The sequence below is a fragment of the Fusarium poae genome, chromosome 3 (genome assembly GCF_019609905.1).
Source record: "Fusarium poae strain DAOMC 252244 chromosome 3, whole genome shotgun sequence".
Lineage (NCBI taxonomy): Eukaryota > Fungi > Ascomycota > Sordariomycetes > Hypocreales > Nectriaceae > Fusarium > Fusarium poae.
The window spans coordinates 1,995,012-2,018,842 of NC_058401.1; the positions used below are offsets into that span (position 1 = coordinate 1,995,012).

The 23,831-nt window shown below is 48.2% G+C and overlaps 8 protein-coding genes across 8 annotated transcripts; 4 read left to right on the forward strand and 4 right to left on the reverse strand.

Moving 5' to 3' along the window:
- Positions 1-1,316: 1,316 nt before the first annotated feature.
- On the forward strand, positions 1,317-3,017 carry FPOAC1_008075 (uncharacterized protein; the record flags this gene model as incomplete). Its single annotated transcript, XM_044852521.1, has 1 exon — positions 1,317-3,017. The coding sequence occupies one exon, from the start codon at positions 1,317-1,319 to the stop codon at positions 3,015-3,017; it is 1,701 nt and encodes a 566-aa protein (XP_044705191.1).
- A 1,737-nt stretch (positions 3,018-4,754) lies between these two features.
- On the forward strand, positions 4,755-8,055 carry EGT1 (Ergothioneine biosynthesis protein 1; the record flags this gene model as incomplete). The annotated part of the gene is made up of 11 exons (XM_044852522.1): positions 4,755-4,982; positions 5,033-5,151; positions 5,199-5,437; positions 5,490-5,604; positions 5,654-5,667; positions 5,728-5,749; positions 5,799-6,085; positions 6,330-7,023; positions 7,081-7,156; positions 7,204-7,601; positions 7,650-8,055. 11 exons carry the CDS (start codon positions 4,755-4,757, stop codon positions 8,053-8,055), a joined length of 2,598 nt encoding a protein of 865 aa, XP_044705192.1.
- Positions 8,056-8,539: 484 nt separating this feature from the next.
- On the reverse strand, positions 8,540-9,689 carry FPOAC1_008077 (uncharacterized protein; the record flags this gene model as incomplete). The annotated part of the gene is made up of 4 exons (XM_044852523.1): positions 8,540-8,641; positions 8,693-9,515; positions 9,564-9,618; positions 9,668-9,689. The coding sequence occupies 4 exons, from the start codon at positions 9,687-9,689 to the stop codon at positions 8,540-8,542; spliced, it is 1,002 nt and encodes a 333-aa protein (XP_044705193.1).
- Positions 9,690-10,323: 634 nt separating this feature from the next.
- On the forward strand, positions 10,324-11,094 carry FPOAC1_008078 (uncharacterized protein; the record flags this gene model as incomplete). Its single annotated transcript, XM_044852524.1, has 1 exon — positions 10,324-11,094. One exon carries the CDS (start codon positions 10,324-10,326, stop codon positions 11,092-11,094), a length of 771 nt encoding a protein of 256 aa, XP_044705194.1.
- Positions 11,095-11,307: 213 nt separating this feature from the next.
- On the reverse strand, positions 11,308-12,285 carry FPOAC1_008079 (uncharacterized protein; the record flags this gene model as incomplete). Its single annotated transcript, XM_044852525.1, has 1 exon — positions 11,308-12,285. The coding sequence occupies one exon, from the start codon at positions 12,283-12,285 to the stop codon at positions 11,308-11,310; it is 978 nt and encodes a 325-aa protein (XP_044705195.1).
- Positions 12,286-12,864: 579 nt separating this feature from the next.
- Positions 12,865-14,055, reverse strand: FPOAC1_008080 (uncharacterized protein; the record flags this gene model as incomplete). The annotated part of the gene is made up of 2 exons (XM_044852526.1): positions 12,865-13,652; positions 13,761-14,055. 2 exons carry the CDS (start codon positions 14,053-14,055, stop codon positions 12,865-12,867), a joined length of 1,083 nt encoding a protein of 360 aa, XP_044705196.1.
- A 569-nt stretch (positions 14,056-14,624) lies between these two features.
- On the reverse strand, positions 14,625-16,016 carry FPOAC1_008081 (uncharacterized protein; the record flags this gene model as incomplete). The annotated part of the gene is made up of 1 exon (XM_044852527.1): positions 14,625-16,016. One exon carries the CDS (start codon positions 16,014-16,016, stop codon positions 14,625-14,627), a length of 1,392 nt encoding a protein of 463 aa, XP_044705197.1.
- Positions 16,017-19,745: 3,729 nt separating this feature from the next.
- Positions 19,746-22,656, forward strand: FPOAC1_008082 (uncharacterized protein; the record flags this gene model as incomplete). Its single annotated transcript, XM_044852528.1, has 5 exons — positions 19,746-19,848; positions 19,914-20,040; positions 20,095-21,250; positions 21,300-21,780; positions 21,830-22,656. The coding sequence occupies 5 exons, from the start codon at positions 19,746-19,748 to the stop codon at positions 22,654-22,656; spliced, it is 2,694 nt and encodes an 897-aa protein (XP_044705198.1).
- Positions 22,657-23,831: the final 1,175 nt, after the last annotated feature.

The following is a 23,831-nucleotide window of genomic DNA, read 5'->3' on the forward strand; positions in this document are numbered from 1 at the left end:
ATATGTAAGAGCAGCAACATTGGTCATCAGTTGAGAGACCCTGAGATAACAAACCCATTGTTGTAAGCAGACAAACTAAAGTGTTACAAAATTGGCACTTCTTTACAATATATAAGAAGATAGATCCATCATGTCGGAAAAACTTTCCCAACAAGTTAAGACATTGGCTGTCATGATCTTGAGGCTCTGTCGGCGAACTCGCGGCACACTAATTTAGCATTTTCCTTCTTTCTGGCCAAACTTGCGGTAAAAGTCCCTTGTCTGGCTTTGACGTTCTTCTAATACGGCTCTAGCAAAGGATCCATGTCCTTCCTTACCCAAATTTTATGCACGTCTGGCCTGTAAGTTACCATGTCTGGACTAGTGACTCGGTTGCGTGGGCCGTCTAGAATATCTTGTAAGTCGGCATGAGAAAGCGATGGTCGGCCCGGGGTCTCATTTACTTGAAATGGATCCAATGTTGATGTTTTGTATCTAGACCAGAATAATAAATGGTTTTGTGTCCCATCGAGTTGACCAGACCTTTGGATTGCCTAATATTGCTACACCACTCGAACTTGACTGTCACTTTTCCCTATATCGCTTCACTCCCGAGATCACCGGTTCAGCCTCAATAGACTTTTTGATACCAAAAACACGGCTCGAAAAGAGCACAAACCGCCAAAATAGCTTCCCAACTTCGCATTCAATCTATACTCTCTCCAATAGACCCCAAGGGTAACAATCTATTGGAAACGCCTCCGCATCCATTGCCGAATTCTAAAAGAAAACTCGAAGAACTATCCCGTGTCCGAGAGGGCACGTTGCCGGCGTCAAGCTGGTTTCCTCGCCATGACGAGCTCAGACATGACGCCGGTGACGATAGCCTAATTTGGACCCAGACACCCTCCAACTCTGATGAGAGGGCCGAGAGAACGAGTTCGAGAACGAAATTACCCATGAGATCTAGCATTGCCTGTGTGCGATGTAGGAGATCAAAGATAAAATGCAATAACGATGGAGGCCATAGTCCCTGCGATCATTGCGTAAAGGGAGGCCACCAGTGCCAATATCCCGAGCCAGCCCCTATTCCGCCAAAACGAAGCGAATCTCAAGCAGCGGCCAGATCAGAAAAGGAACCACACCCAGAAAAGAAAAGAACAAGAAAACTAGACGACGTGCCTGGGCGTAACAGCGAGAGGTCAACTGCTTACGCAGCAGAAGTTCTCTCATATCCCTTTTTGACAACTGAACTCTGGAGTCAACTGCTCAGCATCTACAAACAGCATTGTGCAACAGAACTTCCCTTCATACATCTGCCATCGCTCAAGGAAAGGATGATCACGGAATCTGGACAGACAAAGGACTGTTCGTCTGAGCTGAACATGGTGCTACTCGGAATTTTGACACTGACAGCTCGGTTCCATCCGGACTTGGTGCGCTACGTGACGCATTTGCAGAGTTCGCAGCATGGACAAACCCGACCACGTACATCACAGCCCAAAAAGAACCCATTAGCTGCCTCTGACTTTTTTGCCACTGTTCTCACTACAGCCCTGGGTCCTCTACGGACAGCCATGGACACCATAACTGTAGAGAGAATCCAGGCATTCTTAATGCTTGGACTGTTTGAGTGGAGCCAAGGGCATGAGTCTGCATGGATGTATATTGGGGTTGCGGTTCGTATGGCCAAGGCGATGAAGCTCGAACTTGACGACCAACGAATGGGGTTGTTGGAGAAACAGACATCAACACCACAACAATCTCGAACGGGGTCAGCCGAGATCGCCATCGTCAGAGAAACCCGACGGCGAACAATGTACAGTTGCTTCATTCTTGATCGCTTAATGGGATGTACAAGTGGTCGAACTCTAAGCACTCCGACTGAGACTTTGCGGATACAGTTGCCGTGCTCTGAGATGGCCTTCGATTTGTCTCTTCATGTCTACACGGGATTCCTAAGGCAGCCCGAAGGATTTGTTCAGCCCCAGATGAACGACGACAGTACGTTGAGTCAGTTTATCAGACTGGTCGATATATGGAGCGATATATCGATGTATATCTCAAAGGGTGGTCGCGAGAAAGAGGATCTTCCTCCTTGGGATAATAGGTCGAGGTTCTATGCGTTAAGAACAAAACTGGACGCATTCTACAACGGACTGCCTGATACTTTTACCTTGTCTCGACAAAATTACTACCGCCACGACAACCACCAAGCTACCAACACCTATGTCTCGCTACATATGTTGACTTCGGCCTGTCAGATCGTTCTTAACCGGGAATACTTGCCATTCATGCCCCTCCGCTGTCGTGGCCCACAGGGTCCCCTTGACCGCACCCAACCTATCCTCAATCATGCCCCAGATGGGTTTTGGAAAGAGAGTGCAGAAGAAGTGTTCCGAGCGTCTCGCAATGTAATAGACTTGATTGAGCTGTGCAAAGACAAATTGCCCCTATCATCACTCACTGCATTTTCTACCTGGCTTGCAGGATATATGGCGGTATATGCTCGGCATTTCCCCTACATGGATCTGAAGCAGAAAGTGACGAGTCAGCAAATCGTTGATCTCGCAGACACATCAAACGTTCTCGAAGAAGAAATGGTGGGAACAGCTTGTCAGGCGTTGCGAAGAGCCACAGCTTACTTGCCCGCTGCGCAAAGCTATTTGGACAGCCTCGAGAGCACAAACCGATATTTCTCGCAGATGAGAAACCCTGTTGCCCATAATCGAGAAGCTGCTCGTTCAACGGGATCGTTAGACGATCACATGCAAAGAATGGACTCTGCGTATCGTCACAGTACGAGCCCAACATTACAGAGCATGCAGCCAACCCTAGAAGAGCCCTTCGAACCTACTGCTTCGATATCGAAAAGCCAGTTCTATTTACCTGGAATCGACGACGAACCTCTCGAAATGGAAACACTAGAGCTCTTGAGGACGGATATTGAAATGATAGAGTCACAGCGGATAAGCAAAGTCTTGAATGATTTGGAAGGGTTTTCTGGCGCAGGAAAGTTGAGAGTTACTTTTAAATGATAGACAGATTTTGATCAATGCTTTGGAATGTAATTCTATGAATAGGATTGGGGATAATCATGACGTTTTTTTTTACCGAGGTTGTTTGATGGGATATGAATGAATGAGGCTAAAGTCTGGCTGCCCAAGAAGCAACATTACAGATGAGATGCCAAGCCCTTGCACTTGCCCTAGTAGGAGGTACTTTGTTTTGCATGTTGACTTTCTAATCTCCTTCCTGATTTTGTAACTCGGAAAGAAATGAAAGAGCAATGTCAATCTGTTCCTGTCTTTCACCTTCCTTCCTTCCTTCTTTTACACCTGCAACATTGATCCGTTTCTTCGTCCTCCAACTCCATCCAAGAATTCGGTTAACAAATCCTTAATGGTTCGATACCGGCCCGAATCGCATACGATCGGTAAAAGAAGGTGACGTTGTCGACTGATTAATCAATCATTATTCAACTTCCGCGGCAATGGATATCTGATCACTCATCAGCTCTGTCTCGGGGAGTTGCAGCTACAAGCTTACCTGTCGCATGACGTTCAGATCAAGTCACCACTGGATCGCCAAGACCGGCAAATGCAAGTCACTGCACCTAGTGCTCACCCCTTGTCAGACAACTACATCCAAACAGGCATGTCCTAGCGGGCGGCCTAAGTACCAAGAGGGGCTTTGAGCTGGCATTTCCGGAAGCTTCGTGGGGTCCTTCACAGCCTAACCAGGGCAGCTTCACAAGTCCCATCTTATCTCTGAGATCAACGAATCCTGTCAATTATACTTTAGACAACAGACAAGTCAATGACCCGTACAAACAGGTTTCCCGAGACACGGCTTGCACTTGTACTGTTTGCGGTTCCAAGTACTCCCGAGGTCTCTGCAGGGACTCGATTCTGCCAGGAAACGGTTGACTCAGAAGATGATCTAATGTACTGATCTCCACGGCTTCAAGGATCTGGGGTAAGCTTCATGATCACGCAAGATAAGGCTGAAGTTTCGAAGCACTATGCATCGACGAGCTCTATTGATCGTTATATAAGACTCCCAAAGCTCCTCCACGCACAGTCGAGCTTCGCTTTACCAAAGCTCCAAGCTCCAAGCTTCAACCTGACCTTGTGAGCTCTCCCACGCGCGTGGGGCGTGGGGCGGTGGCTTCTTGGGATTGATTTGCCAGTTATCAACCTCTCCCACTTTCGCTCCACAAGTGCTGATGCTGCAACTGTGAGAATGCAGACCATGACAAACTTATTTCAGAATCTTTCACATACAGAAAGCATCCGAGCTTGTCGAGAACAATGTACAGTACTTGATACAAAGCCGAAGTCTGTCGATCGGAGGGCCATTTACTTCCGTGGAGGCACACCCGACTTCCTCTTTACGATGTCCAAGTGGATCGCCTAGGCGGTCCTGGCCATGTTCCTGGCGCAAAGTATCATTACCAGACCATCCGGCACGATGACGATTCTCCTTACTAAGAATAGTGTACCATCCCCCGCGTTGTTTGGCTGTGATGCCTGCCCAGCTTGATCAAGGCGTGAGGAGTCGTCTGAGCTATTCTCCACTGAGGAGGTAAACATGTCCAGGTACCTCGGACCTATTGGTATGGGTGGGAGGATCATTAATGAGTGGCACGCCCTTCAAGACGACTTCTGTTATAAGCTATAAACCGCAGTTGTCCCCATCTACCTGCCTCTATCAAGCATCAAATTTCGAGTTGAAGTTTTACAGTACTCTTTTCAGTTCAGTTTTGTTTTATAATGCCTTCTCTTACGGCGTCTCCAGCTGCTGCCGCTGCTCCTCCGAGCGTAAAGCAGAATGGCAGCATTCCGTCGCCCTCTCCACCTAGTATTATTGATATTCGTGGTGAATATGTCGAGATGAACTTGAAGGATGAGATTGCCACTTGCTTTAACCCTGAAGATGGTCCGAGGAAGCTTCCCACGCTTCTTCTGTACAACGAGAAAGGGCTACAGTTATTCGAGGACGTATGTTGAATCTGCCGAGACCCCTCTTACAATTACTCATAAAAGTCCAGATCACATATCTGGATGAGTATTACTTGACAAACTACGAAATTGAGATCTTGAAAAAGAACTCGGCAGAAATTGCCAGCCAGGTTCCTGAGGGATCTATGGTGATCGAGTTGGGAAGCGGGTTAGTCAATTCTTCCATATTATGTCCTTGTCACTAACATCACGAAGAAACCTCCGCAAGATCTGCTTGCTTCTGCAAGCCTTTGAAGAGGCCAAAAAACCTATCCAATACTTTGCCCTGGATCTGTCTCTCAAAGAACTTGAGCGTACTCTGGCCCAGGTACCAGACTTCAAATACGTCTCCTGTCATGGCCTTTTGGGGACATATGACGATGGAAGGGAGTGGCTCAAGCATCCTTCTCTTACGAGCCGTTCAAAGTGCATCATTCATCTCGGCTCTAGTATCGGTATGGCCCCCCTAGAGGCGCAGGTCTCATGATACTGACAAGAAAATTACAGGAAACTTCACGCGAGATGAGGCAGCTGATTTCTTGGGAGGGTTCGCAGAAGTCCTCACGCCGTCCGATTCTATGATCGTTGCGGTTGACTCTTGCAGTAACCCAGCCAGGGTTTAGTAAGTCACATACGCCGCTTACATGTCAGCAGTACTAATGAATCCATAGCCATGCATACAACGGTACGTAGTTTCGAATCTGAATGGATCTGTCGATATTAATGCCGCAGTTCTTGAATACAGATTCCAAGGGGATAACCCATCAGTAAGCCAATCAGAACATTGGGGAATACCTGTATACTGACATCATACAGATTCATCCTGAATGGTCTTGAAAACGCCAATGAGATTCTTGGTGAAGATGTCTTTAACCCGAGCGAGTGGAAGGTCATTGGTGAGTACGTCTATGATGTTGAAGGCGGGAGGCATCAGGCATTTCTTGCTCCTACCCGGCCGACGGATGTTCTCGGATCGAGGATTATGCCTCATGAACGAGTATGGATCGAACAAAGTCTCAAGTATTCCGAAGAAGAAAAGACAAGACTCTGGAAGTTGGCAGGTCTGACCGAGACTGGCTGTTGGAGTCGGGGAGATGAATATGGTAGGTCACATTCCCCCATGATGCACATCCCACCCCAAGAACATGCGACTCGAGGTCTTGAAATCATGCACCACTAAACTACCCCGCGAATTAAAAGGAAGGGCTGTTTCCTTTTTCAGCTCTGCTGGAAGCACGAGTCCAAAACGGGACAGTATTTGAGGCGACGTGGGGGCACATGTTTGAAGCTGGAGACATATGAAAGCGTGCATAAGAGCTAGCCAAGAGGAGACTAACACTTGCGCAGGCCTTCATCTTCTGAAGAAGTCGAGTATGCCGTTCAGTCTGATCCCATCTCTCTACGCCGCAAAGCCTTTACCAACAGTCCAAGACTGGAAGGCGCTTTGGAAAGCATGGGATATCGTGACAAAGGGCATGATTGCCGATGAAGAGCTCCAAGAGAAACCCATCAAGTTACGCAATGCATGCATCTTTTATCTCGGTCATATCCCAACCTTTCTCGACATTCAGTTGACCAAGACTACGGGTCAACCTCCGACCGACCCCGCGTCCTACTATTCCATCTTTGAGAGAGGAATAGATCCTGATGTGGACAACCCAGAGCATTGCCATTCTCATTCAGAGATCCCTGACGAATGGCCCCCCGTTCAAGAGATTACTCTGTACCAAGACAGGGTCAGATCTCGTCTGCAAAAGCTGTATCAGAATGGCCAGGACAAGATCCCTCGAGAGATTGGTCGGGCCATCTGGGTTGGCTTTGAACATGAGCTGATGCATATTGAGACCTTGCTTTACATGATGCTCCAAAGCGACAAGACACTTCCTCCACCGCATACAGTTCAGCCCGACTTTGCGAAGATGGCTCAGCAAGCGTACGGGGCTAGAGTTCCGAACCAGTGGTTTGATGTTCCTGAGCAAACAATCACGTTGGGCATGAATGACCCTGAGGGTGGCACCGACCCTTCGTGTCACTTTGGCTGGTACAGTCACACCTATTTAACCGAATGTGAGGAATATCAACTGACATGCCTTCATAGGGACAATGAAAAACCAGCACGCCAAGTGAACGTCCATGCCTTCCAAGCTCAAGGTCGACCTATCACCAATGAAGAGGTAAGCAACATTGATCGCTGGGAGTCAAGTTCTGACCAAAGTCACAGTATGCCCAATACTTGTACAACTCCAAGATTGATCGGGTCCCTGTCTCATGGTCTTCGGTCGCTTCCAACAATCAAGATGGGGCTACCAACGGTCACCACACTAACGGCCATTCAAATGGCTACACTAATGGAAATGGAAATGGCCATCACGCAAACCATGTTCCTGAGTCATTCATCGAGGGCAAGTTTGTTAGAACTATGTATGGCTTAGTCCCTCTCAAGTACGCCCTTGACTGGCCTGTATTTGCTTCATACGACGAGCTTGTCGGCTGCGCTGCGTGGATGGGTGGTCGAATTCCTACCGTTGAGGAGGCCAAAAGCATTTATGCACATGTCGACAAGCAGAAGAAAGCCGAAGCTGAGCGTATCTTGTCCAAGACGGTTCCCGCGGTTAATGGGTAAGTCTCATCCCCAGTGATCCAACATCCCTTATTAACATATGGCAGACACCTTGTCAACGATGGCGTAGAGGAAACCCCACCATCCAACTCTTCAGCTTCGGTCAAGGATAGCTCTTCTGAGCTATTCTTTGACCTGACCGACGCCAATGTCGGTTTCCGTCACTGGCATCCTATGCCAGTTACTTCTCGGGGCAACAAACTTGCTGGCCAAGCTGAAATGGGTGGCGTCTGGGAATGGACGAGCTCAGTTCTCGAACGACATGAAGGCTTTGAGCCAATGTCTCTGTATCCTTTGTATACGGCAGACTTTTTTGATGGCAAACACAACATTGTCTTGGGTGGTTCGTGGGCAACTCATCCACGCATCGCAGGACGGGCGAGTTTCGTGAACTGGTACCAAAGGAATTACCCTTACGCATGGGTAGGAGCCAGACTGGTACGGGATATTTAACGATGATCATGATTCTTATATACGAATGGTTTCTTACTGTAAACGAATTGTTGGGATGATTTTGTTCTGTATTGTTGGAGTTTTGACCTTTATATGGGCCCCAAATTGCTAAAGGCGGATGAGAAGGAGGATATCTAGTCACTCTCTGAGAAAGCAAATGTGTCGTTCATATCCGTTTCTATGTGCCCTTGTATTTTGAACTCCTTACCGAACCAAAGATTGCGCAATGATAACATATGCCCTTCCAACATCGTAGCCTCTTAGACACCAACCATTATGCCACATGCATCCCGAGTTTGTGGACAATACTCATAATGTCGGTCTAACCAGGCTTTCAACTAGTCCCCAAACGCCGAAAGCTAATATTTCCCCGCCCCTTCATACTCGGTAGAGTTGTTATGGTGAAAGAGGCCTTGCCGGGCCAGGCACCATGCTCAATGACTGAGGGTGGGCGTGATTTTGTCTGAGTATGTGGTTTGACTTCTCAACCGTTGAGACTGCCGTAGATATCGAGCAGTTGCTCAAAAACATAGCCGGGAAGCTTAATCCCATTCTCCGTGATGAGCTTGGAGATTAAATCTGGGGGCTTTTCGAAGCGTTAGTAACTTTGTCGTTCGAGAAGTCGAGGGAAACTTACAGTAAAGTCAACAGCGTCGACAGCATCCTTACTCTTGGCATCGACACTAAAGTCGAGAATATCCTGCTTGAAGCCAATATCCCGTTGATCCATAACAAACTTGCGCGCAAACTTGTGTGTCTCGCAAGCAACATAAAAAGGAAGGTTGGCCTCAGCCGCCAACTTGGAGAGCTGTAGAGTGCCCATGCGAGAGATAATACCGCCGTTGGATGTGACGGCCTCGGCACCGACAAGCACCATGTTGACCTGGCGCAGTAGACCCATTACATACGCAACTGAAGCTTCTGCGATCTCTGCGACGGGGATTCCCTTTGAGCGAAGCTCACGAACCACGCGATCACTCTCCTCGACACGGGTCTCCTCGCGCACGTAGATAACCTTGAACTTGCCAGCACCAAGATTCTGAGCAGCGCGATCCAGAATACTAACAACGGATCGCGAAGCGCCGTGTGTAAGAATGCACTGGCCTTCGCGAATCAGCCTCCATCCTGCATCTGCGATACCCTCTCGCGCGGCGTTAGCACGCTGAGCAAAAAGGCGTCCGTTGCGGAGGAGATGCTGCCTCACGGCGTCGAAGCTACCATCTTGTTGTCGGAGGGAAGAAACGAGGTACTGAAGGAAAAGATCTGTTCCGGCGGAGAGAGGCACGGGGTTCGAGACGGAGGCCTTGAGGCGATCGGAGTGGACTTTGACTGTGTCGAGGATCTCGAAGACGGTGGTTGAAGGTTGGGCGTTTAGAAGGGCAATGAGAGATTCGATCGCAGCGACGGGTTTCGTGAGATCGGGATCTGAGACAAGAAGTCCACGGTATGTCTCTACGATACTGAGAGGGTGTTAGAAATATATTGAAAGGTGGATTTTGGTGACGGACTCGAAATCGGCGCTTTTGGGAATTTGAGGTTGTTCAATCTCGATGGAAGCAGCGACTTTGGGGGATTAGCATAGGAATACAAATGAGATTATGGAAGCAGTTACCTGATGTATCGATAGTTGCCATCATGAAGAGTGTATGAGAGGTTACGAAGGAGGTGGTTGGGAGGTTGGGATGATACTATTCCCAAATCTAGAATCTGATGGAGGGGAATTTTTGATCCGATGTTGGTGAGTCAGGCTTCTTGGAGAGGATTTGGCGGGGTGAATACAAAGGATGCCCGGTGGGGAGCGGGGCCGAAATGACGGCACTTGCTTCAGGGCATCTTCAGTGAAAGGTTTCAGTGATTGAATGTTATGAGTTTTTGATCTGAAGTAGAGCATCATATCGGAAAAGTATGTATGTACATGTTTTTGACCCGAGTTTCTTAATGTTACCTAAATCTTAGTCGTGACAGTAATTTGACCAGTTGTGTTGCTTTGTTCCATAACGTGTCTTGACTCGATGATTTGATGAGTTCACCTCAATAAAGTCGACTACCCTGCGCCTGAATGCAATCAAACTTGCCCCGCGCTTGCCCCTCTACCCTTCTACCCCTTCCCGAACTCTAAGTCATGGATGGCTCTCCACCTTCATCTTACCTTACATTATACTTGAGAGTAGCCCATCTCTAAAGCTATAACTATTTCATACAGCTCAATCCCCATCTCGGATTCACCAACAACTTTTGCAAACTTCAATCCCTTGACATAGTTCACCAATGGAGCTTCTCGATCCCGCAACGGGCACCGCCCTTCCAAACGACGCCATTCAGCGCATTCTCTTCGTTGCCAATGCCGTTCACGTCTACAACATTCCTCCCCTGACCTCAACAAAGGGATACTCCGCTAGCACATGGACTGCCGAACCCCAGCGTCATATCTTTACTGCCCGTCTACGCGTTGTCGAGACCGCCTACGAATCTGCCTCATCTACCAACCAGCTCAAAGTCGATGCCGTGCTAGAGGACGCATCAACAGGTCAGCTTTTTGCTGCGGCACCATACACCGCTCCCGGAGTCGTAGAGCCAGTTCTTGATAGCAGTCGCTTCTTCGCTCTGACGGTGCGCGATCCTCAGGGACGAAAGGCCATTCTGGGTATTGGGTTTGAAGAGAGGAGCGAGGCTTTTGATCTTAGCATTGCCCTACAGGAGGCAAGGAAGGCATTGGGTTGGGAGGGTGAACAGAGCAAGCCGGCTGCGACGAAAGAACAGGAGGAACACAAAGATTATAGTCTCAAAGAGGGCGAAACTATCACAGTGAGCTTTGGTGGATCAAAGTTTGGAAGGAGGAAACAGCAGGATAGTTCGAACTCAGGAAGTTCGGGAGCAGGAGATCTTCAGTCTTTCGCACTCCCGCCACCACCTGCTGGGCCAAGCTCTTCTAGCGGATTCTCATTACCACCTCCACCGAGTGCCAACGACGTAAAGCAGCAGAAGCAATCAGCTAAGGATCTTGGATTCGACGATGGTCAGTTTGGAGAGTTTGCTTAAAGAGGCAACATACACAAGGGTCAAGCGATATGATTTTGAAACATACAGTATATACCAAACTAAAGACTTGCTAAAGATACAAACGCCAAACTGATATGCCAGTAATGATAGATAATATGATGCCCCACGAAACAATTCTTTTGCTCAATGCCATTAGAAAACTCCCAAAAACAATTAATTGTACAGCAACAGATTCACACCATGGTCCTGAGCTTAGGCTTCCGGCCAAGCATGACGAAGACAAGGGAGACTCATTCGCCTCTCCCTTGTCACTACGAAGTGGGAATCATCCAACTCGTCTCCGATCTCTGTAGAGTCGTTCTTCTCTTCAGCAAAGGGAAGCTCTGTAGCAATGGGAGTCGCCGGGGTAGTCTCCGACTCAATGCTCGCAGAAGATGAATCAGGACCGTATAAAAGATCCTCGGCGGCTTCATCAACAGTTTCCAAGCCCCACACTGCCGGTTCTGAAGGAGCAAAGAATGGGCCAGCAGGTTGATGGAAGTCGTAGCCCATTGGGACAAATTCCCCAGACGAGCCCACCAAAGGAGTAGCAGGAGCAGAAAAGCTGCAGGGATCTGGACTGAGGCAATAAGGTGACCCAACACTCGGGCTGGTGGCAGTCCATGCTTGAGCCCACGTCTCACGACTCTGCATCTCGACATACAGATCAAAAAGACGAGAGGAAATGATCTTTTCCTGTTCGACAGCCTGGTTCATCTGGGACTTGAGCAAACTCAGCTGCTTTCGCAGCTTGCGTCGTCCTTGGTCACCATCAAGGTTTCGAAGTTGCTGCTCAACTGCGCAGTATCTTCTCATCAGCTCTGAAGCTCGGGAGGCCTGTTGCTGGAAGACACCGGCAAGGTAAGCCTGATCCGTGAAAAGGTTCTCAAAGGGGCGAGGTTCGAAGAGGAGGCGCGAGTTGGCTTGAGGTTGTTGCTTGGCATCTGGCCTTGAGGGACGAGACCGAGAGCTCGAAGAGCGTCGGCGCTGTCTCTTTCGTGGTGATGGGTTTGAAGTGGAGGGTGTTTCTGGGTATGGTGTACCCGGAAGGGATTGAGGTGAGGGTGGGAGGATATGACATGTTTGCAGCTTGGGGATGACAACGTTCAACTCCTCTGGAGGGGGAGTGATCCTTGCATCCATGGGAGGTAGCTGAACCATGCCATGAACTTGGGTAAAAGTAGTATTCATTTTGAAGAATTTGTGCTTGTTGGTTTTGATAGCAAAGAAGCAAGGTGCAGAGAAATGGCACGAATCTCTGCTAGATATTAATTCTTCCCATCGCCCCTACTATCCCCTGCGAACAAAGACAACTGAGAGGGAGGCTATATTGAGAACGAGGAGTTTGGACGCTTTGTTGCCATATTCGCTCTCCAACAAAGCGAAACAGCGAGTTCCGGGACTTGGCTTAGTGTTCCTTTGGAAGTCAATTTCCTAGTGCAGGACCAGTTGGTTGTTCTGATGGAATCCGTGCCTGGTTGCCACACTCGGCCCATCAAACTGTCAATAGCATTGGTCGGGCTTGGCTTTGAAGCGTTGCTCAGATTCAGTTGGACCACCAGGAACCTGAAAGAGATATCGCAGGTCTAGAACAGCTGACTGGCCCTGATGTGGTTGACTCCGCAATTGAATGAAACTGGCCACGCCAAATGGCTTGCCCTGGCTAGGCGGTGGCGTTATTAGCACCCGCTGTTGGTTTGGAGTGACAGCCTCATGGCATGGCTCAATAGCAATGCAAGCCAACGTTTGAATGATAGCCAACTTGGAACATCAGATAGCAAAGCCATCATGTCCAGGTGGGTCATTGAACCGCCAGAGCCCAGCGTCCTCTGCGGCTTGTCGGATGAAAGATATCTCTTGATTGCTAACGGCTCGATTGATCTCCGCATATCGTACTTGCTGGTTTTGGTCTTTGGCATCAGTCCTTGCTCGCTTTGGCTTTCCAACGTGGGCATCTGGATGGTATTGCTCCATGATGTTGACGAAGCAATCCGTGGAAACCTCCTTCGCTAGGAACTTCATAATCTCAGCTCCTTCGTCCTCCTTACCTGGCATAACAAGATGACGGATCAAGAGACCTTTCTTGGCAATGCCATCTCCTGTAAAGCACAGGTCGCCGACTTGATCGTGCATGACCTTGATACTCTCTTTCGCTGTGGCGGCATAATCGTCCGCCTTCAGTAGCCTTTTAGAGGTGCTTGGTTTCCACACCTTAAAGTCAGCCAGGTAGATATCAACCAATCCATCCATCAATTGGAGGGATGCGAGAGAGTCAAAGCTCGAGGTGTTGTAAACGATGGGAATTGTCAGGCCATGGTCCTTGGCATGGAGGATACTCAACGCCACCTGCGGCACAACGTGCTCTGGTGTAACAATGTTGATATTGTGAACGTTACCAACCTCCTGCAACTTGATGTACCAGTCACCAAGTTCCTCAGGTGACAGGTCCATCCCATTACGTTGATGGGATATGTCATAGTTTTGACAGAAGATGCATCTCATGTTACACCCACTCATAAACACGGAGCCACTACCATTATGCCCCTGGATGCAAGGCTCTGGACATCAGGTCAGAAGATGAATAGAACAATACGAACCTCACACTAAGAAGCTGAGTATGCAAGGGAGAATGCCATGCAGGAAGCTTGGGCAGAACTGTCACTGACCTTCCCCAAAGTGGGGAGCAATTGTATTGACCTTTGCCTTATCTCCGATGAGGCACATCCCAGTCTTTTCAAACCGGTTTACGCCACATTCTCTGGGGCACAAGTTACGGTTTCGGAGGTGAGCATATGCCAACGATCGCTTCTTGACGGCATCGCGAGAGCTGAGGGTCATGTAACGGGGAACATAGTCGTCAAGAAGGAATGGAGGAGCGAGATGAAGAGAACGAGTGAGTGTTTTTGGAGCTTTGTATAGAGATTTATGGAGAGCTGAAGTATATCGTCTTAGTGGTAGCATCGTGGCTGCTATTGAAGGCTCATGATGGAAGGTGACAATCGCCTTTTGTTGATTGGTGTTGAAGAGGGTTTGCCTTGACAGGTGGCTTAGTCATGCGTTGATGCAACTGTTACAATTGGAACTCACTGATGAGAAGATGATTCCTCACTCTAAATAGTTTTCAATTGAGAGCACATTAGTCAATTCTTATGAATACTTCAATGGATTGACAGACAGTAGAGGCGAGTGTCTATTGTTGATGTACATATTGGGCAATCTGTAGAGGGGTATCATGGAAGCGCAATGAATGTCACAGTTGACCAGCAAGTCAATATATTTCTACTTAACGGATGACTTGGTAACAAGAAAAGGATTCTCGAAAGGTATCCAGTAGACTTGTTCCCATTTTCAACCTGGTTAAGTTGCTAGGAATAGAATTAACCAACAGTTGCACCGGACCAAACACTGTTTATACTAAGGAATAAATACAAATCTTGCCCAGTTTCAATTACTCCTAGCCATCAATCCTTTATACAACCGTTCCTTCAGCCGTCACTCTGATCAGTTAAAGATAAGAGAGCATCGTCTTCTTACTCTTTCCGAACTTCGGCATTCTTTTCATACCATTCCAACTGATCGTTCATACTTCTCATCTCGGCAGACTTGACAGCAATCATATCCTGCAGCTCAACCCTTTCGCGAAGTAGAGTTCGATTCTCCGTTTCCAGCTGCGTCGCCCGATCCAGGCGCTCCTTGTTCCTGGCCTCTATATCAGACACACGCTCTGGCCAAGTAGGCGTCACGACAGATACGACGGTCGGCTTGCTCTCAATGATTCGTGTTTGCACGGTGCCTGGATGCTGATCGGCTGCGGGAATAACGAATAGAGGAGACTGCGATCCCTTGCCCTTGATGCGATAGAATCGAGATGGAATGTCGATGGGAACAATTCCCCTGGCGTAGACTTTACCGCCTCGTTCTTCACGCCAGATACGCTCGCCGACCACGCCGCTTGCTTTCCAGATCTTCTCCTTCTGTTCAATCTGAGCTTCAGCAGCATCTAGAAGCCTGTGGATGTAGCCCGTGACATCTGGACCAGAGTTGACAAGAATGAACTTGTCCTGCGGGTACACAATCGCTCGGCCCCCTGAAATTCCATCGGGACCGGCGCGTCCCAAGGTTTGCTGTGGAACAAGAGCTTCGCCTGCCATGACATCAAGTGCGTTGGCATAACTGATCTCTAGCTCGTGCATTCGACCCATGAGATGCTGATGATTCAGAAGCCATTGGCCGAGGAGACAATTGCGTGCGCCTTCCAGTTGCCTTTCGGACATGCGCTGTGCCGCCTTCAGATCTTCGGGGGCTTCAAAACCAGTTGGAAGAATAGACATGAGACCGCCAGTGGCACTGTATTCGTGATCGAGAATTTCGAGGCATTCATTGGCGTGCATGACTAGGTCATGGTGTGTCATGAATGGACGACGCTGGTCTCCCCCCTTGGAGGAAGGACCACTATCCTCGACCAGCGTCAAAGGGCAATGATGCTCAATGCCAAACGTCTCCGACTCGGATTTGACAGTGTTATGCAATGCCCAAAGAGGATCATGATGGGACGGATCGTCGTTCTCGTATGGTTCATCAAGGTTGTTCAACCAGTCAAACGCCTCATGCTCCTCAAAATTCCAGCCTGAATCTGGGAACTCGATCGGTCCCACATGGCGAGTATTGGTTGTCAAGGCGAGCTTGCGGATGATGTTGACAAGAGATTGAGCGTGTTGCTTGAGGGCGAGAAGGGTTGGAGGACGGCCGGAGGAAAAGTACGAGCAGTTGAGATGCTGCAGAAGGACGAGGTCTTGAGCGTCCAGAATGCCATTATCCGGTATGGTGTAGTTTGACTTGTACGAGGTTGCGTAGGGATTGGAGGGGATGTAAAGGGGCTGGGTGCCCTCCATTTCCTCGTCATTTGATGGGGAAGATGACATTGCGATTCTCGATACAGTCTACAAGAAGTTGTTGAGTTTAGAGAGCAGAAGTCTGAACAAGAAATAATTCTTTGATATGGATGGCTATCTATCTTTAATTATGGCCAAAGGTCATTCTTGCAAAGGATGCCTGCCCATTGATGTGATGCTACTAATTCAAAGAACAAAGAAGACAGTTCTTTGTTCGACAGACCTGGCACTGATCATGGTGGGCGCATAGACGTTCTTCATTATAGTTGATTCGTATTTTCTTTGTTCGACATGCCAAAAAGGGTCGCGAATCCCGATATCTGGACATGACTTAACTTTTGACAATGAGCGAGTCTTTTAAAGAATGTTTTCTCTTGTGAGGCTGCAGCTCTTGTTGGGAAGCGATGCATCTTGTTGGTACCTCGAGGTATTTTCGACATGTAAAGTGAACAACAGTATTACCGTTGGAATGAACACTATTACAATTGACATGATATGGCCGTCACTTACAGTGACAAGGTTTCGAACGGTCAAACCGCTGTGACATGGAATCACCGGCTTTGCATTTCACAAATACGCAAACAACTCGTACGTGTAAGGCGTCACGAACCTGCATACCTACACTAGGAACTCGCCTCTCGTTCCATCAATAGTCTGCTCAAGTCCCTTGCTTAAAATCGTCAAGAGAATGCAGCTTATAAGATGAAAGATATTTATGATATTGGAACAAGTTCCAAGTCGAACATGGGCATATTTACGTCAAGTATGAGTGTCCATTACTCTCTCCTGACTGCGAACACAGGGACAAAGGAGGCCAACAATGCCATGGGAGTCTGGAATGTTTGACCAGACCACCACGAGTGAAACATTTCGAGTCGACATTGTAGCACACACGTGACTGTTTGCATTAAACTTGAACTCAAGAGATGTTGTCTTGGTGCCACAGAAACTGTTTGCAGTAAACAATGGGTCAACTGGTAGCAGTTATCCAAAGAGCCGTTGTCGCTGTAATTGTGACGTTAGGCGATGTTTGCGGTAACGGCGTCATCTGAGACTGTCACTGAGAGCCTGAGTTGAGAACAAAGAGAGGGAGAGAGACAGTGGGAATTCAATCAATTCATCACTAACTAGCAACGTGAGAGATCATTGGCTCATTTACTTGACATGATGGAACAAGATTAAATTACCCCGTACCTCGGTCTAAAAGGGCAGCCAGTTAAAGATGGATGGACATCTCAGCTGAACCAGCATCATTTCCAGGGCGCTAATGCCGAGGAGAGACTGGCGCGTGCATACTTGGGGAGATTTAGAGGGTCTAGCCTTTTGGAATGAACTCGCTGCACCACAGCAAGAGTACCGTCCTCAGGCAGATGACTAGACGCAGGTGGGCTGTCATGGATTCAATGATTTTAGTAGTTAGGCCTCAATTCAGAGAGCACTCATCGGGGGAAAAAGTCATGATGTCGGTCAAGACACTAATAGCTACAAGAATCAAACGGCGATCGATGCTCGGATCTTTTTTATCATCTTGAAAATAGAGCACATGATAAATACGATTATCAACCGATAATTGTGACTGTCAATCTGTCACAATCAACTAATCTAGTCCAAGACCAGATCGACATGACTACCTGGGGAGCAGTCTGGTTGATGTCATTGGCGTCAAAAAGCGCCATCAATGATCATGGACGGGACTGAAAGATCCGGGAAAAAAACAAGGGGAGATGGAGAGGTAGCGCCACGGAATGAGTTTAGATGGTTTCAAAAAGATGTCTTCTTGGCAGGCCTCCTAAAAGGGGAGACGATTAACATTCCCATCATGATCTTCGACTAGGTTGTGAGGGTTGATTCATCGATCATGTTTGTGCGTGCGTGCTAATAATTTAGACAGTACAGAGTAGTGAAGAAAAGATTGCACTGCATCTCTGACATCACACACCTGACCAAACATGTAGCCATCAGCATCAAATATCCCTGTCAAGCTGTCGTTCGACGGGAGAGCATCCGTGGCTGGTGCTGCGCCTCTGTTTCGATCGACGACACAAGCTGAGGAAAAGGGCCTCGACTTGGATCGAGGGCGCGAGACTTGTAGTGAAGCCAGGTCTAGACTCTAGACTTTAAACTTGTCGAGTAGAGCAAAGCACGGATAGAGCATCACAAGAGATGTCTCTGCCCCTGTCTCATCGCATCTTGTCGGTCTGACCGTCTATCAACTGTAACATAGTACGGATACTGTACTGAAGCATGCGCGTACAGCATTTAGCGAGTGACACTATTTACAGTAGCGTAGCACTTTTCAATTGTCCACGTCGACGATGCTGGGTCAGTTTAGGCCACCCTCCCGTTCCCGTCGCCAAGCTTCAAAAGCCGAAATGAACAAGGGATTTGAAGACCCTCACTTTTTAATGTCATGGTTTTGCAGTGTTACTTTGAAGAAAAGTAGGGTCCTGATTGAAAGTAGCATTCAGTTGCTTGGCGGTTCATGATAGAAATGCATACCGACCTATTTTTACCGGTTTTCTGGTATCATTTCCAATTATCGTTGTCGCGTTATCATCTGGGATCACTACAAAAGAAGAGCTTTGATATGGGTATCCCTCGAAGTCTAATGCGAAATCGATAGATGCAGCTTCGTCACGAAAAATAGGGCTCTTGGAGCAACCTTAATCTCACACAAATACAAAAGTAATGTAAGGTTTCGGTTACTCTGTGTGAGCAATAAACAAGTAATCGCAACAAAAGAAGAGCAATGATTTGCAATGTCAACCATGCTTGGGTGGCTCCATTTCAAATAGACTTAGGTTACCGGGGGTAGGGCGCAATTGCCCATGATTGATTGGTTCAAATCGATCTAGGCTCAAACCAGGATTTGTTTTTCCCACTGAGAGACAAGAGCTTCAGGGACTTGGCGATCCAATGCTGCACAAGTCTGGGCGCTATTGTGACGTCGCCATCAGCACCTTGTCTTGTCTTGATTGACTGACGTTGATGGCATCACCACTACAGTCAATATGCTCAACAGCAATAGTGAGTCGATTTAGAGGATAGAAAATAACAGAAAACATGCAACTGATTAATTGAATTCATGTGTCTCTCTTTTTGCTTTTGCTACCAAAACAATAAAATCACAGGAACTCATCGTGGGCTGAGACATGACTTCACCTTGATTAAGGGGGTCCATTTTAGAGCTAAGCTTCTGTCGTTCTGTCCCACACCCCTGACGACCTACCTACCGCCCGGCCACCTCCACCTGCAAATACCCACCCACCCATCCACTTCAAGCTGAATGCCGTACCAAGGTCTGGCTGGGTTACCTCTAACCGTTCATCTGTATCTAAAACCAGCTTTTTTTTTTGAATGACTACGACACACTCTAATCACTTAAAGCCAGGTTTCCCCTTCCACAGTTTGTTTTACTCTCCTTTTTCGCAAGCTTTTTCGTTCCCAGACTGGCCCGGCTTGTTCTGATTAGCTTTACAGTGAGTGGGCTGTTGCACTAATCGCAACTTTGGAACGCGACTACCTCTTGTCCGTCCCGTCTCATCTTAATCTACCTGCCACTCGCCCCGCCAGCGGTAGGAATACTAACAAACCTAATCTAATTCTCAATTTCTTCTTAATTGTTTCCTTTTCCACCCACGACTACAACGGGCCTCTTTCATAATCGTTTCCACCCAAGAATCGTCAATTCAATACTCAATCGCCCATACCCAGGGCTCGACCTCGACCTAATCCGACAAATACGGCAGGGTCGTCATCATGGGAAACTTCATCAGTTGGTTGGAGGACAACCTCCCCGACCCCAAAACCGAAAAGGGCAATGCTGGCGATGCTAGAGGACCACAGCCCAAGTCTGTGTCGAGTACGTTGGCTTAGATATCTCCAATGATGGTAAATGCGACGCGCAAACTAACACACATTTCCCAGGCATGGTCTCGACTCTTGTCCCCGTCCTCGTTGCGTCGGCGGCTTATATTCTCATTTTCCTCATATTGCGTAAATCGAATAGGCGTTTCTATGCGCCCAGAACCTATCTAGGCTCTCTGCGAGAACAGTAAGTTTCAGCCGCCACATAAACTTACAACAACGATTCTAACGGCCTCCGCAGTGAACGAAGTCCTGCATTGCCAGGCGGTTGGTTTGGTTGGATCGGTACTTTTTGGAAGATTCCTGATGCCTACGCACTTCAGCATCAGAGCCTCGACGCCTACCTGTTCATCCGATTCCTTCGCATCTGCTGTACCATCTGCTTCGTGAGTCTCTGCATCACATGGCCTGTCCTCTTCCCTGTCAATGCCACTGGCGGCAATGGAAAGACCGAGCTGGAGCTCCTCTCCTACAGCAACATCGACATTCAGAGCTCAAAGGAGAGGAACAGGTTGTACGCCCACTGCTTCATCGCCTGGATCGTCTATGGTTTTGTCATGTACACCATCATGCGCGAGTGTCTCTTCTACGTGAGCGTGCGACAGGCCTTCCTCCTCACTCCTCAGTACGCCAAGCGCATCTCATCTCGCACCGTTCTCTTCACTTCAGTGCCCAAGGACTATCTCGACGAGGCTCGCATCCGTACTCTCTTCAACGATTCGGTCAAGAACGTTTGGATCCCTGGTGAGACCAAGGAACTGGACGAGATTATCGAAGAGCGCGACGAGGTTGCCATGAAACTCGAGAAGGGAGAGGTAAAGCTTCTCAAGTTGTGCAACAAGGAGCGCATCAAGTCTATGAAGAAGTCTGGCCCCGAGGCTGAAAAGCAAAACTCTGGCCCAACTGACCCCGAGACTGGTGATCTTGCCGCTCGCTGGATTCCTCAGAAGAAACGACCTTCTCACCGCACTGGCCCTCTCGGACTTATTGGCAAGAAGGTTGATACTATTGAATGGGGTCGTGAGGAGCTCAAGACTCTCATCCCCAAGGCTGACGAGGCTCAGGCCAACTGGCTTGCTGGTAACTACGAGAAGCACTCTGCTGTCTTTGTCGAGTTCTACACCCAATCCGACGCTCAGGCTGCTTTCCAGACCACCACTCACCACCATGCCCTCCATATGGCACCTCGACACATTGGTGTCAAGCCTGACGAGGTTGTCTGGAAGAGTCTAAAGTTCCCTTGGTGGCAGGTCGTTATCCGCCGATACATCATCGCCGCCATTATCGCTGTCCTCATTATCTTCTGGGCCATTCCTGTTGCTATTGTCGGTGTTATCGCCCAAGTCAACACCATCAAGTCTCTTCCCGGTCTTACTTGGATCGAGAGTATCCCTAGCGTAAGTCTGGCAGTTACCAAATTTTGCAACATCAAATTAACTTGTTTAGGTCATCCTTGGTGTCGTCTCTGGTCTTCTGCCTTCCGTTGCGCTCTCCATCCTCATGGCCATGGTTCCTATTTTCATGCGTGTTTGCGCTAAGCAGGCCGGCTGTGTTTCCATCTCGCAAGCCGAGCTCTACACACAAAACACCTACTTTGTCTTCCTGGTTCTTCAGGTCTTCCTCGTCCAGACACTTGCCAACAGTTTTGTTTCGTCAATTGTCACAATCGTTCAGTATCCTAGCCAAGTCTTCACCATGCTCTCATCATCCATCCCTACTGCGTCCAACTTTTACATATCCTACTTTATCGTTCAAGGTTTGGGTATTGCTACCAGCGTGCTGACTCAGGTCGTCGGCTGCGTCATCTTCAACATTTTGTACAAGTTCCTTGCCAGCACTCCCCGAGCCATGTACAACAAGTGGACCACTCTCAGCGCTCTTACCTGGGGAAGTCTCATGCCTGTTTACACCAATATTGCTGTCATTAGTGAGTCATTATTTGGGTTCGATATGCCTTCTCTTGCTAATCTTTTTAGGCATTGTCTACGCTGTCATCGCTCCTCTAATGCTCTTCTGGTCAACTATCGGTATGGCTCTGTTCTACCTTGCCTACCGATACAACATTCTCTTTGTCACCGAGACCAAGATTGACACTAGAGGCCTCATCTACCCTCGAGCTTTGAAGCAGCTCTTCGTCGGTGTTTACCTCGCCGAGATCTGCCTGATCGGAATGTTTATTGTTTCCAAGGCTGCAGGCCCTGCTGTTCTGATGGTCATTTTCCTTATCTTCTCCGTCCTGTTCCACATGACTATGGCCAAGGCCCTCAACCCTCTTCTCTACAACTTGCCTCGCTCTCTTGAGGTCGAGGAAGAGCGAATTCAGCAAAGCACTCAGGGTTCCGAGATGGAGGATGGCCAGGTTTTGAACGGTAACACTGCCACCAACGGTACGACCAACAGTGATCAGAACGGCGATTCCAAGTCCACTCGCGTCGGCAAGTTCGTACCAGGTGGTGTTGGTGGTGTTCAGAAGAAGGGTAACTTCTTCTCCAAGTGGCTCAAGCCCTGGATCTACGCCGACTACGCCACCATGCGCCAGCTCGTGCCCCATGAGAGCAACATGGGACTCGACTACAGTGAGGAGGTTGAGAGAGATGCTTACTTTCCACCTTCGGTCACAAGCGAGACTCCCATCTTGTGGATCCCTGCTGACCCTGCTGGCATCTCAAAGCAGGAGGTGTTCCACACGAGCAAGGTGATCCCCATCTCAGATGAGGGTTGTACACTGAACGACAAGAACCACATCGAGTGGGACACCGAGGGAGCACGACCTCCTATCTGGACGGAGAAGATTTACTACTAAAGGAGATGATTTTGTCTGTGTGATACCCAAACACAAGCCGGCTATCAGGCTGTGTCGTTTTGAAAAGGATGCGCGAGGTGGTTGGAGCTTGGAAATACGAAGTGGTGGAATTGTGGGATGTTTATTAGATCGCGGCAAGGCCCTTGGATGCAACAGCAACTTTTAAGTGCCTTGTGCGTTTGTATTAGATAGTTATATGCCAATGAATCCTAATGTAGCATCAAAATCGCAAGGTGATATTAGTCCTGCAACGGTGATGTCGTCAAACATGTGTGAAAAGAGTTCCCACATAACAGCAACAAGTACAGCGTTGACATTTTGACTACAATGTACTGTCATGGATCGATTAAAGTTTTCTTGTAGTTGATTGGGCAACTGATCGGTTTCGGCAAGATTAGGTACATTAGCACGATCGCCCCAACTTCTTTTCTCTCCACTGTCATCACGCTTTGTCACCTTTTCCTGGTAATCAGCAGTAGGGTTGAAGAAAGATAGCTTTGTGATGGGAAACAAAGTATTGATGCTGACCTGAGACATGGGACAAAGCGTACAGAACAGGGAGAGCTGCCCATAGTATGGCATTGACACTGACACTGACATGAGAAAAGTGAAGGGAAAAGATGATGTTGTTGTGGTGAATAACAAGGATACACCCCAACCACTTACACTTACCGGGAAGCGGATAGCGGCAGCCACATTTCAAGCCTCAACCGCTATTGTCGTTGACAGCCTCCATCCATATGCAGATGTTTTGTTTGTGATTGTTGAACTATTGGATCAGACGCCACGAGGATAAACAACACACTGCCGCTTCAGTGCAATTCAGCAGTTGGACGTTCATTATTCTTTAGTTGTGGCGTCTTTCGCATGTGATGGATAGCCGGGCTTTATCGATTCTTACCTGCACCCTTGTCCTTGTCCTTGTTCCCGTTAGTACTAATCAAGGATTCTCCATGGGCTACCCCACCATCAACTTGTGATGTTTCCGTGCCAACGACGATAAACAATCGCATCTTCGAGTCTGGTTTAACAGAAAGCGGCAAGTTGTTCTCGCATGCGCGAATAGAATCTTGATATTGGATAAAACTATTGACAGGTTGGGACTAATCGCAAACTTTGCTTCGTGGTGTGATTGTCCCATTCTGGATGGTTCAGTGTCCAGGCTCTCCCAGCAA